We start from the raw sequence: 12,404 nt of genomic DNA, 5'->3' as shown, positions 1-12,404 counted from the left end.
GACCTGGGCGTCCTTGTACACCGGTCACTGAAAGTTGGCGTGCAGGTACAGCAGGCAGTGAAGAAAGCTAATGGAATGTTGGCCTTCATAACAAGAGGATTTCAGTATAGGAGTAAAGAGGTTCTTCTGCAGTTGTATAGGGCTCTGGTGAGACCATATCTGGAGTATTGTGTACAGTTTTGGTCTCCTAATTTGAGGAAGGACATCCTTGTGATTGAGGCAGTGCAGCGTAGGTTAACGAGATTGATCCCTGGGATGGCGGGACTGTCATATGAGGAAAGATTGAAAAGACTAGGCTTGTATTCACTGGAGTTTAGAAGGATGAGGGGATATCTTATAGAAACATATAACATTATAAAAGTACTGGACAAGTTAGATGCAGGAAAAATGTTTCCAATGTTGGGCGAGTCCAGAACCAGGAGCCACAGTCTTAGAATAAAGGGGAGGTATTTGAGACCGAGGTGAGAAAAAAAAACGTTTTCACCCAGAGAGTTGTGAATTTATGGAATTCCCTGCCACAGAGGGCAGTGGAGGCCAAGTCACTGGATGGATTTAAGAGAGAGTTAGATAGAGCTCTAGGGGCTAGTGGAGTCAAGGGATATGGGGAGAAGGCAGGCACGGGTTATTGATAGGGGGCGATCAGCCATGGTCACAATGAATGGCGGTGCTGGCTCAAATGGCCGAATGGCCTCCTCCTGCACCTATTTTCTATACAAAAAATAATCTTATGTACATTTTACCATAGTGTCATAGGGATCAACATGTTACAAATACTTGTAGCACTTTGTAATATCAAGGCAGCAATTTATTTGGAAGTCAGACAATATCAAATTGCCTTGGTGGCCTAGAATTTCTGATATAGTAACAATGACATTATAGCCGCTGTCTTCTATCATAAGGAATATCTTGTACTCAAAGTAACTTCGATTACAATATCTTGTAATAATCAAAGTTACACTGGACTCGAAAGTTCCTGTCAGGAATATTTTGCTCACCTGGAAGGTGTGTTATTGCAAGTTTCTCTGGTAAAATCATGTACCAATGAAGTGAAAATAACTTCAATTTCTTATGAAATATTATGGCAAAAAAACTGAAAAATGTTCAAGGCAATTGAATACGTTTCAAATGAATTTGGTATGTCATGCCAAGCCACAATTCCTGCTTATCAACTTAATTGGAGATAGTAAAACAATTTTGTTGTTGTGAAAACTAATTTGGTCAGATGACTATTTCAAAGTTCTATATCTCAAAGTCCATTAGTGCGTATAGAGGTACTGTTGCCACGTAGCATATTTGCAAATACTGGTTGTTAAACATCTGCTTTTCAGATTCAGTAGTGCCAGATATACAAATCCCATGCTGTCAATGCTACTGAATCGACCTTGTACATGGAAAGGCCTTTCTTTCATGGCTGGCCCAATGCACGACAAATGATAACAGGCAAGCCTGAGATCATGGAGTTCCAGGGGATAGAAGCCAAAGTTGAAGGGGTGTGGAGAAGGGCATGAAGCGTTATGGAAAGGAAGGGGCCAGAACGGCAGCATGGGATTTGTGTCAGGTTCCTGTGATCGGCATGTGAAGGTCCTGTGATCGGCATGTGAAGGTCTGTGATTGCCAACTGGTGGTAGCAGATCTGCAGCAGGCATCTGGGAAGGGTTTTATTGGCAGCTGCGAGGAAAAAAACCAAAAATCAGTAGAGGGGCAGAAAAACTTGTTGAGTCACCAGGTGCTTGATGGCGAGAGATTAGTGCCTGATATAGGCAGGAAATCGGGCAAGGGTGGGTGCTTGAGTGGAATGTGGAGAAGGATTGGGTGCCTAACCTGAATCAGGGTGAATCACACTGAACACGCAAGGAACTACAGATGTTGGTTTACAAAACGGACACAAAGTGCTGAAGTAACTCCGGTCAGACAGAATCTCTGGAAAAAAATCTGAGGCTGCTCAATGGTACAACTATAAAGTTGCTGCCTTACAGCACCAGAGACCCAGGTTCGATCCCAACTACAAGTGTTGTCTGCACGGAGTTCGTAGGTTCTCCCCATAACCGCCTTAGTTTTCTCCAGGTGATCTGGTTTCCTCCCACATTCCAAAGCTGTGTGGGTTTGTAGGTTAACTGACTTCTGTAAATTGTGTCTCGTGTGTGGTATAGAACGAGTGGATGGGTGATCGCTGGTTGGCCTGGACCAAAGGGCCTGTTTCGACGCTGTGTCTCTAAACTAAACATGGATAGGTGGAGACCATAGATTACTTCATTCTGAAGAAGTGTCCCCGACTCCTAATTGTCATAATCCATGTTTTTCAGAGATGCTGCCTGACCCGCTGAGTTACTCCATCACTTAGTGTTGTTTAAAAAAACAAAAAGAACACTGATGTAGAGTAAGCAGTGAACTTCATTCTCCCCATTTCTTCATAATTCTCAACTGTGAAAAAACATCTTAATGAATATATTCAGTCAATTTCAACAGGTTTAGGGAGTGGAGTTGATGACCTAATGTGAGAAGAAACTCTTTCTCATAGATAGATAGCCTTTATTGTCATTCAGACCGAAGTCTGAACGAAATTGCAGCAGTCATACATATAATACAATAAAAACAACAATAAACACATATTAACATCCACCACAGTGAGTCCACCCAGCATCTCCTCACTGTGATGGAGGCAAAAGTCTTAGGTCTGCAGTCTCTTCCCTCCTCTTCTCCCTCTGCGCTGAGGCGATACCCCCTGGGCGATGTTATAAATCAGTCCCGCGGCTCAAACACCGCGGCCCGGGGTAGTTGAAGCTGCCGCCCACCAGTCCTGCAGACGCAGCCGCTGGCCCGCGGCCGAACCCCGGACTCAGGCCACCACCGCCAGAACACCGTCCCAGCCACCCTCGCGTGAGTACCGCACCGTCTTCAGCCTCGGGCTGGGCCGCCCCGACATGGGCGCCAAACCTCCCCTGGACCGGGCCGCCCCGACATGCGCGTCGCTTCTCCCTCTGTCCGGGCTGCCCCGACTCGGGCGTCGCTTCTCCCTCTGTCCGGGCTGCCCCGACTTGGGCGTCGGTTCTTCCCCAGGGCCGGGCTGCCCAGATTTGGGCGTCGCTTCTCCCTCTAGCCGGGCTGCCCCGACTTGGGCGTCGCTTCTCCCTCGGGCCGGGCTGCCCCGACATGGGCGCCGAACCTCCCTCGGGCTGCGAGCGCCACACCTCCCCGAGTTCGGCTGATCCTACGGGAGCGGCAGAACTCCCTCGTTCCACCCTCGGGCTGGCCGCCCTCACGGAAGCGTCCCAACCTCTTCCAGCCCTGAGCCGGACCACCCTAACGGGAGCGAGCTCAGGGGGAGTCCTGACGGGCTCTGCCTCCGGAGCCTCGAGGTCGTCAGCTCCATTAGGCCTCAGCGCAGAAAATTAACAAAGGGTCATGTTTTTTTTTTTTTTAATTCTTTTAAATTAAGAACATTATTATCTTTTGAAGATGCAGATGTGACTTGGAATTAGATTTCTAAAACAGACATTGGAGTTTTAATAAATGTAAATAAATCACTATATATTACAGTATAGCTATGCATATCACAAAATAGTGATATTCTGTGTTGATTTGTTGGTTTCTTTAGAGGAAAATATTTTAAATTTAATAGTCATAAAACCTAACATTCTGAATTTCAGATCTCCGGATATAAACGGAAAAAAATGCAATAAACAGCATGTCTTCTGTGAAGAACAATCTCGTTTATAATTAACCAAATTCGGGAAATTGATTCTTGCTTCCAGCTGTTGGTGATAAACGATATGTACATATTAAAGGCCAAGTGATAAGGTTTTTTACCTCCTTACTACTGCCAATTGCATGCCAATAAAACATTTTATCCAGAGATAAGAAATTTTGCAGGTAATTTTATATGACTAGGCATATTTTCCACCATGCTTAGTTTCAATGAAACTACTTGTGTTTCTTTTCATTTTCAACTTTCTTAATATTTTTTCCTGAGAAAACCAAATTAAATTGGGATAACATTTCTTCTGTCCCTTTTGTATGACAATTGCAAACTTCTTTTTATACTGCTTTAAGATGTAATTATAAGTGTAGAAACATGGAAATGCAGATGGTAGTTTACGAAAGAAGATACAGAATGCTGGAGCAACAGCGGATCAGGCAGCAACTCCCGAAGAACAGGTAGGGGACATTTCATGTCAGGACCCTTCTTCAGAATGATTGTAGTTGGGAGAAACAAAAAACAGAAAAGAAAACAGGACAAATCAGGGCCGGCAACAGATTTTTGTAGAGAGACAGGTATGAGTCAAAGAGAGATGCACAGTTGTGAACTGTGAAGGCTGCATAACGGACCTTTAGTAGGAAAATATTGTTTGGAGAATTCAACATTCATACCCATTGGGTTGTTAGCTACTGAAGCAAAATATGAAGAGCTGTTCCTCCAGTTTGCTTGTGACCTCATCCTGGTAATGGAGGTGACCCAGGCCAGAAAGGTCAGTAGAGGAAGGTAATTAAAGTGGTTAGCGACCAGTGGATCCATTAGGCATTGGTGGACTGAGCGTAAGTGTTCAGCAAAATGGTTACAGAGTCTACGCTTCGTCTCATCGATGTACAGGAGCCCACATTGGGCACAGCGGATGCAGTAGATGAGGTTAGAGGAGGTGAATAAACAAAATACGAGATGCTGTTCTTTCAGTATGCGTGTGGTCTTACCCTGGCAATGGAGGTGGCCCAGGATAGAAAGGTCACAAAATATGAGGTGCCGTTCTTCCAGTTTGCGTGTGGCATTACTCTGGCGAATTATACAGTGCTGTTCCTCCAGTTTGTGTATGAAATATGAGCAAGGTGTTGGAATGGAGGATGGCTACCATCACAAAGTACTAGATAGGAGGAAATTAGAGATAAAGTGGGATGAGAACATTGAGGATTGGAAAACAAACTTGATTATTTCTAACCCACATGGCCAACAAAGTGCTGGATGGACTCAAATAGGGAAGCCAGTCAATTAAGTCAGAAAGATTACGAGGTTTGAAGTTTCAACAGTAGTTGAGCCCTAGTGGACTTCCATCAAATCTGTCCATGTCTGATGGTATAGATGTGGAGATCTGAAATGCAACTCAAGATCAAATATGACACCTAGATTTAGAATTTCATATTCAGGACAATTGCCAAGTTGATAGTTGACAGCATTGGGTCAATGGGTAGAGTATGGAGTTTGTGATTGGGCCCCCAGAAAAACAATTGGAACTATACAATAACATTGAAAACTGAGCACTTTATTACTCATAAGAAAGCAAAATGCCATCTTACATTATATGTTCACAGTGAAACAAAATTGTTATTATTTTCAACATTTTTCAGCAATAACAGGCTTTATTTACCAGGTTGATTGTTCTTTCCAGATTGCCAGCTCTGCGGCACTTTCAGTAGCTTACTCAAGTCGGTCTGATTGTTGAATTTTGATTTCTTTAACTCTTCAAACCATTCGCCAGTCACTCCTTTCAACCATAACTTGTTTGGATTAGTCTTCTTGACTTCTCTAGAAGATAAATTATTAATTGTAATTTAGGGAAACAAAATTGAGGCTGCCAATCCAGAAAGGTTAAATACCCTTTCCAGAATAGATTCTATGCATCATCTTACATTCCACAGATACGCAAGTTTATAGATTAATTGACTTCTGTAAATCGTCGCGAGTGTGCAGGATAGAACTAGTGCACAGGTGATCGTTGGTTGGCGTGGACTTGGTGGACCGAAGGGCCTGTTTCCACGCTGTATCTCTCTTTGTCTTAATAATTCTGTTAGTGTAACATTTCAGCTGACAATAGCTTCACTTTGTTAATCTAAAATCAGATTCTTTATTCTTAATCATGTGCCCTAAATAAAACTAACAATTATTTGGTGAAGAAAAAGAGACAGAGACAGAGTAGTCAATATCCTATTTTGCATGCAGGTACAGCAGGCAGTGGAGAAAGCGAATGGCATGTTGGCCTTCATAACAAGAGGAGTTGAGTATAGAATAGTTGTATAGGGCCCTAGTGAGACCACACCTGGAGCATTGTGTGCAGTTTTCGTCCCCTAGCTTGAGGAAGGACATTCTTGCTATTGATGGAGTGCAGCGTAGGTTCACAAGGTTAATTCCCGGTATGGCGGGACTGTCATATGCAGAGAATGGAGCGGCTGGGCTTGTATACTCTGGAATATAGAAGGATGAGAGGGAATCTTATTGAAACATAAGATTAAGGGTTTGGACACGCTAGCGACAGGAAACATGTTCCCGATGTTCGGGGAGTCCAGAACCAGGGGCCACAGTTTAAGAATAAGGGGCAAGCCATTTAGAAAGGAGATGAGGAAACACTTTTCCACACAGAGAGTTGTGAGTCTGTAGAATTCTCTGCCTCAGAGGGCGGTGGAGGCCGGTTCTCTGAATACTTTCAAGAGAGGGCTCTTAAAGATAACAAAATCAGGGGATATGGGGAGAAGGCAGGAGCGGTGTCCTGATTGTGGATGATCAGCCATGATCACATTGAATTGTAATCGAAGGGCTGAATGGCCTACTCCTGCTCCTATTGTCTATTATCTATTGTCTATTATCTACAGGCTGCCATCAAAGACTTAATCCAAAAACAATGCATTGCAAGCCTCCGACCAGATTTACCTTTTTTCCCCCAAAAATAAATTTCATAATAAAAAAATATACAAAGCAAGAACAGTGCAACGTTCTCAGCGACTATACATACATTAATTAGTGTTATATTCGATAGCGTTCACAAACTATCCTTATACCAAGCACCCTCGCCACTCATGTGGCCGACTAGGATGATATTTTGCAGTGAAAGTCTGAAGAAGGGTCTTGACCCGAAACGTCACCCATTCCTCCTATCCAGCAATATTGCCTGTCATGCAGCATTACTCCAGCATTGTGTCTATTCCCAAGGATATCTTGTCCCTTATTTGAGGGGCGTCTCCACCTGACCTTGTTCCCCAATATCCAGCAGCAGAAGGACCCGAGGCTGTGGTCCTTCCCCGCAGAGCCTTGATGTTGGCTGCACCAAGCTTCAGTGAGTCTTGAGTTTATACTCCTGCAGTTTGGAATGGGCCAGTCGGCAACATTCCCTGCTGCACACCTCGCTCTGCTGGAAGATAAACACCTCGCTCTGCTGTAAGATAAGCAGGTTTTGGACGAGACCAAAGAACAGATTTACTGCCAACAACTCCAACCATCCCTGGGAAGGTTGGATGGTCTCAACTCGTGTAACAGGATATTTTTCAAACAAAGATTACTGCACAAATATGCCATTCCTCCTGTAATAACAAATAGATAAGACAACGCCTAACTTAGGAAACATTTTAGAGCACTTTCTAACTTTGTTTTGTTTGCTTAGGAGTCTGCCCTGCAAAATAATTATATTCACACAATTGTCTCATGGCTCAGTACACAGTTTTTTTCCCTCTTCTTCTTCTTTCGTGTGGCGTGCACAGCCTAAAGTTGTTGGGCAACTTGTTCTATTTGATCTTCTGCTTGTGCACGTCGAGTTGATTGCATTAGTCGAAACAGGGCGGACCACGTGAAGGTTGCAATTTTCCACCCCAGTTTTTTTCCCTAATCAACAAGCAGTTGGATCAATGCTTCCTTTCTTTCATCTTAAATAAATAGTCCATGAATATCATAGTGGTGCAGGTGGTAGAGCCACTGCATCACAGCCCCAGAGATCCAAGTTTGATCTACACCTTTGGTGCAGTCTGTGTGGAGTTTGAACGTTATCCCTGTGACCATATAGGTTTCCTCTGGTTGCTCTGATATCCTCCCATCTCCCAGAGATGTGTGGGCTTGTAGATTAATTGGCCCTTTGTGCATTGGGAATAGACGTGAAATGAGATAACAGAACTAGAGTGAATGGGTGATCGATGGTCAGCATGGACTCATTGGGCCAGAGCCTGTATCCATGCTGTACCTTTTCAATCAATCAATCAATCGCTCAATCAATCATTCAAAATCCCAATTGCAAAATCATTCCGTTTATCCTAGTATGCTCCAATGTCCAACACGCTCCAATATCCAACATGCAGGAAATATGGATCGTGTGAGATTCGTTTACTCGGCATCAGACATTGTGGACCAACGAGTCTGTTCCTGTGTTGTACTGTTCCATGTTGTTTTTATTATGCTGCAATAGAACAATGAATGCATATTGACGTTATCAGTCAATACTGGAATTGTTGGCTTAAGACTGTTTAATATTTGTCGAGGGTGTTCAAAGAACAAATTAAGAAGATTAGCACGCCAACAAATCTAATTCGGCTCTTACACTAGATGTCGGTGGCAGCAGCGTCAACAGCAGCCCAGCGCCAGAAAGGGCAGCAATCTCGATTTATAGCAAAGCTCAGACCCACCATATTAAATAGTTTAAATTGACACCTCTGATGGTAAAAATAAACAATGCCTTCAACAACACAGGCTGTCATTTTCTGACCTCTAAACAGGCAATGCTATTTCACAAAGACACTTTGCTGGGTCATTGTTGATTTGAAGCCTGTTATTGAAGTTGTCATCTGGAATCTGGAATTACCTCGTTCCCATTCGCCGCCAGGGTAGAGACACAATTACAGGCTGTGACTAAATGGTCCGCTATTTGCACCATTTAAAAAAAAACATTCCACCACATTTTAAGTTGCTAAATTTACATTCGGGAAGCTGACTGATCAGCACCGACAGCATTCAAAAGTTGTTATTCTGGGCGTGGAGACTTGCGATGTGCGGGCATGAATAACTCACCTGAAAGTATGCGGTGTCAGGCTCTTAAGTGTTTCTTAACACACATATTTAGTAATTCAAATCCAAAATCTTGCCATTACCGAAACTATTCACGCTTTTGATAACGCCCGTGATTACACAATGCTTTATAATAATGGTTGTCGATTTCATTCATAAATTTTGTTCAGTAACAAATTTAGAGTAAATATATTTTCTGGCAGCAATGGTGGTTTGGTGAACTATCTTCTTATTTCATTACGTTAAACAGTTTATTTCCAGATCGCAGTTACATATTGGTAACGATATTCCAATAAAAGCCCCCAATACTAACACTCTCCATTGCAAGCAGTTTCTTTGAACTGAAAAGAAAACTCCAGTCCCTATCGGTCTCGAAGAGCTTTTTGACAATCAATATATGCACTTCTTTTGAACCGACTTTGTTACAGAATAAACTAAATAAACAAAACTAAAAACAATAAACTAAACTAGATATGACATTAGAATAAAGCTATGTAACCTGTATATTCAAATTTCAACTTTAATTGTAATACCATATTTTGACAATAAACTCTCTTGAACTTGAACTTGAGCATGGAAATTAATTTTACATTTCTAAATGAAAAGCTTTTTCCCAGGCGAAATTAATTGCTATATTATTCCTATTATAACGATCCTTAAGAGTATTGCAAGTAAAAAACCATTAGTTTGCTCCCCACACAGCTCAACTAAAGGTACCACAATAGTTGCAGCTGCACAATTCAACAGGTCTTGAGTCGCAGACACAGCAGGAACACTGTCCCGAACGCTGCCAGCACTGGGATTACCTACTTGAGCCTCTCGGAGTTCATCCTCCGGACCTCTTTATCTCGTTCCAACACTCCCAGGACGGCGTTCACTTCTTCGTGGTTCAGAAAGCTCAGATCCACTGAGCGCTTTGATTTGGACGTCCACCGTGTAAACATTGCAGAGCCGTGTCTGGGCGGCGAGGCAGCAAAGTCTCCAGGGCACGGCTCACCCTGGATGAAGGTGGACAACGCCTTTGCGCCGGCGGCCCAGACGGGCACGCGCCCTCCCCGTTGCCATGGACACGGGCAGGCCCGGGCCTCAAGAACCCGCCCCGGCCTCAACCTTCAGAGAAGGACTTTTCATTCGTTAAAAAACAACCAGTGGATAGAAAAGAGAGACAGATTTAAATTACGTCGCATTAAAACTAAAGAACAGGATCATTTCGAAAGCAGACGAACGCATACATAAAGCGGCAGTGGGCCCGGAGAGTTAAGATGGGGGCAAGTTTCTGCGGGAAGCCAAACGTGAGGAAGATGCCCCACGGCCCCGAGGCCTCGTTGTCCGGGCTAAAGGATGTGCTAAAACAAGCGGTGGTGGACTGTAGTATCAGATTAGTATTAAATATATTATGAAGCGAGTTCTATTCGTTGTCTTTGCATTTAGCAAGTGTTAACTTTTTCAACAGCTTTGTTTTTTGGAAAAATCCCATCGAGTCTGGTGCTGTGCATTTTCAAGCTTCTGGATCTTCTGCAGGACGGGAGCAGGGAGAAGAAGGGATGACTGGGCTGAGACAAGTCCATAAAACCACATTCATCAAACATATTCTGCAATGAGTGTTATAGATTGAGAAGGGCCCAGCCTGCATGCTATGATTATTTTTCTCGCACTCGGCTGCTACTTGATGCCACTCTCAGCATTTCTTGCCATGATAATATCCATGGAGACACATCATGGAACTAGATGTTCAAGAAGGAACTGCAGATGCTGGAAGATCGAAGGTACACAAAAATGCTGGAGAAACTCAGCGGGTGCAGCAGCATCTATGGAGCGAAGGAAATAGGCGATGTTTCGGGCCGAAAACCTTCTTCAGATTCAAACTCCGAGTCTGAAGAAGGGTTTCGGCCCAAAACGTCGCCTATTTCCTTCGCTCCCTAGATGCTGCTGCACCCGCTGAGTTTCTCCAGCATTTTTGTGTACCTTCATGGAACTAGATGCCGGGATCTTGAGGAAAACACAAAAATGCCGAGGGAACTATGCATCTGTCGAGGGGAAATGGACAGACGACGTTTCGGGTCAGGACCCTTCTTCAGACTCGGAGTTGGGGAAAGGAGAAAGCTGGTTAAGAGCTGGGGGTGGGGTAAAGGCTAGCAACGTATACAGTATACAGGTGAAGGAGAGGGATGATTGGCAGATAGGCTGAAGGGTCTGCAGGGAGAGAGGTATAAAAGGGAAATGAAGGACATGGGTATGGGAGATAAAGTGCATGAAGGAGGGGGAAGGAACAGGGTGACTGGGAGGGTGGGAGAAATTGTACGCACCATGGGTGTAGACAGGAAAGAGGGGGTAGAAGTCTATTACTTGAAATTAGATAATCCAGTGTTCATATTGTTGGGTTGTAAGATACCCAAGCGGAACATGAGGTGCTGTGCCTCCAGTTTGCATGTGGACTCGCATCCATAGAGCCTCAAGCTCAAAACGTACAAACAAGGGACTGCGGATGCTGGTTAACCAAAAAAGATAAAATACTGGAGTAACTTGGTGGGTCAGGCAGCATCCCAAGAGAACATGAATAAGTGACTTCGGATTGGTACTCCTTCAGGCATGTTATGCCTCAAGGTCAGTTGTTTTCAAATGTTTATCATGCCCCATCTACACTAGTTTGGCCTATATGGCTCTCAACTTATAACCATATAACAATTACAGCACGGAAACAGGTCATCTCGATCTTTCTAGTCCGTGCCGAACACATAATCTCCCCTAGTCCCATATACCTGCGCTCAGACCATAGCCCTCCATTCCCTTCCCATCCATATAACTATCCAATTTATTTTTAAATGATAAAAACGAACCTGCCTCCACCACCTTCACTGGAAGCTCATTCCACACAGCTACCACTCTGAGTAAAGAAGTTCCCCCTCATGTTACCCCTAAACTTCAGTCCCTTAATTCTCAAGTCATGTCCCCTTGTTTGAATCTTCCCTACTCTCAGTGGGAAAAGCTTTTCCACGTCAACTCTGTCTATCCCTCTCATCATTTTTAAAACCTCCATCAAGTCCCCCCTTAACCTTCTGCGCTCCAAAGAATAAAGCCCTAACTTGTTCAACCTTTCTCTGTAACTTAGTTGCTGAAACCCAGGCAACATTCTAGTAAATCTCCTCTGTACTCTCTCTATTTTGTTGACATCCTTCCTATAATTAGGCGACCAAAATTGTACACCATACTCCAGAATTGGCCTCACCAATGCCTTGTACAATTTTAAACATTACATCCCAACTTCTATCCTTTGAATGTACCTGTCCAAATGTTTCTTAAATGCTGTGATAGTACTAGTCTCAACTACCTCCTCTGGCAGCACGCTCCATATACCTACAACCTTAGGTAAAAAAGTGGCCCCTCAGGTTCCCATTAAATCTTTCCCCCGCACATTAATCCTACGTCCTCTAGTTCTTGATTCCCCTACGCAAGGTAAAATACTGCATTTACCCAATCTATCTCTCATGATCTTATACACCTCTATAAGATCACCACTTATCTTCCTGTGCTCCAAAGATAAAGTCCTAGCCTGCTCAACCTCTCCCTACAACTCAGGACCTCGAGTCCTGTCAGCAACCTCCTAAATTGTTCTGCACTCTTTCCAGTTCAACAACGAGAACCAACGAGAGAGCAGGCT

General features: G+C 43.7%; 1 protein-coding gene across 1 annotated transcript in view; it reads right to left on the bottom strand.

Annotated features, from left to right (window-relative positions):
* LOC129698123 (uncharacterized) overlaps positions 1–9,733 on the bottom strand; it is a 39,153-nt gene extending 29,420 nt beyond the window's left edge. The window contains exons 1-2 of the mRNA XM_055637012.1: positions 9,557–9,733; positions 5,355–5,512 (exon numbers count right to left, since the gene is read on the bottom strand). Coding sequence (XP_055492987.1) covers positions 5,355–5,512; positions 9,557–9,690 — 292 coding nt within the window. The 5' untranslated portion in view covers positions 9,691–9,733. The remainder of the gene's footprint in view (positions 1–5,354; positions 5,513–9,556) is intronic.
* Between the last annotated feature and the right edge of the window lie 2,671 nt (positions 9,734–12,404).

The sequence above is a fragment of the Leucoraja erinacea genome, chromosome 6, assembly GCF_028641065.1.
Source record: "Leucoraja erinacea ecotype New England chromosome 6, Leri_hhj_1, whole genome shotgun sequence".
Classification (NCBI taxonomy): domain Eukaryota; kingdom Metazoa; phylum Chordata; class Chondrichthyes; order Rajiformes; family Rajidae; genus Leucoraja; species Leucoraja erinaceus.
This window is presented reverse-complemented; position numbering and strand designations above follow the sequence as displayed.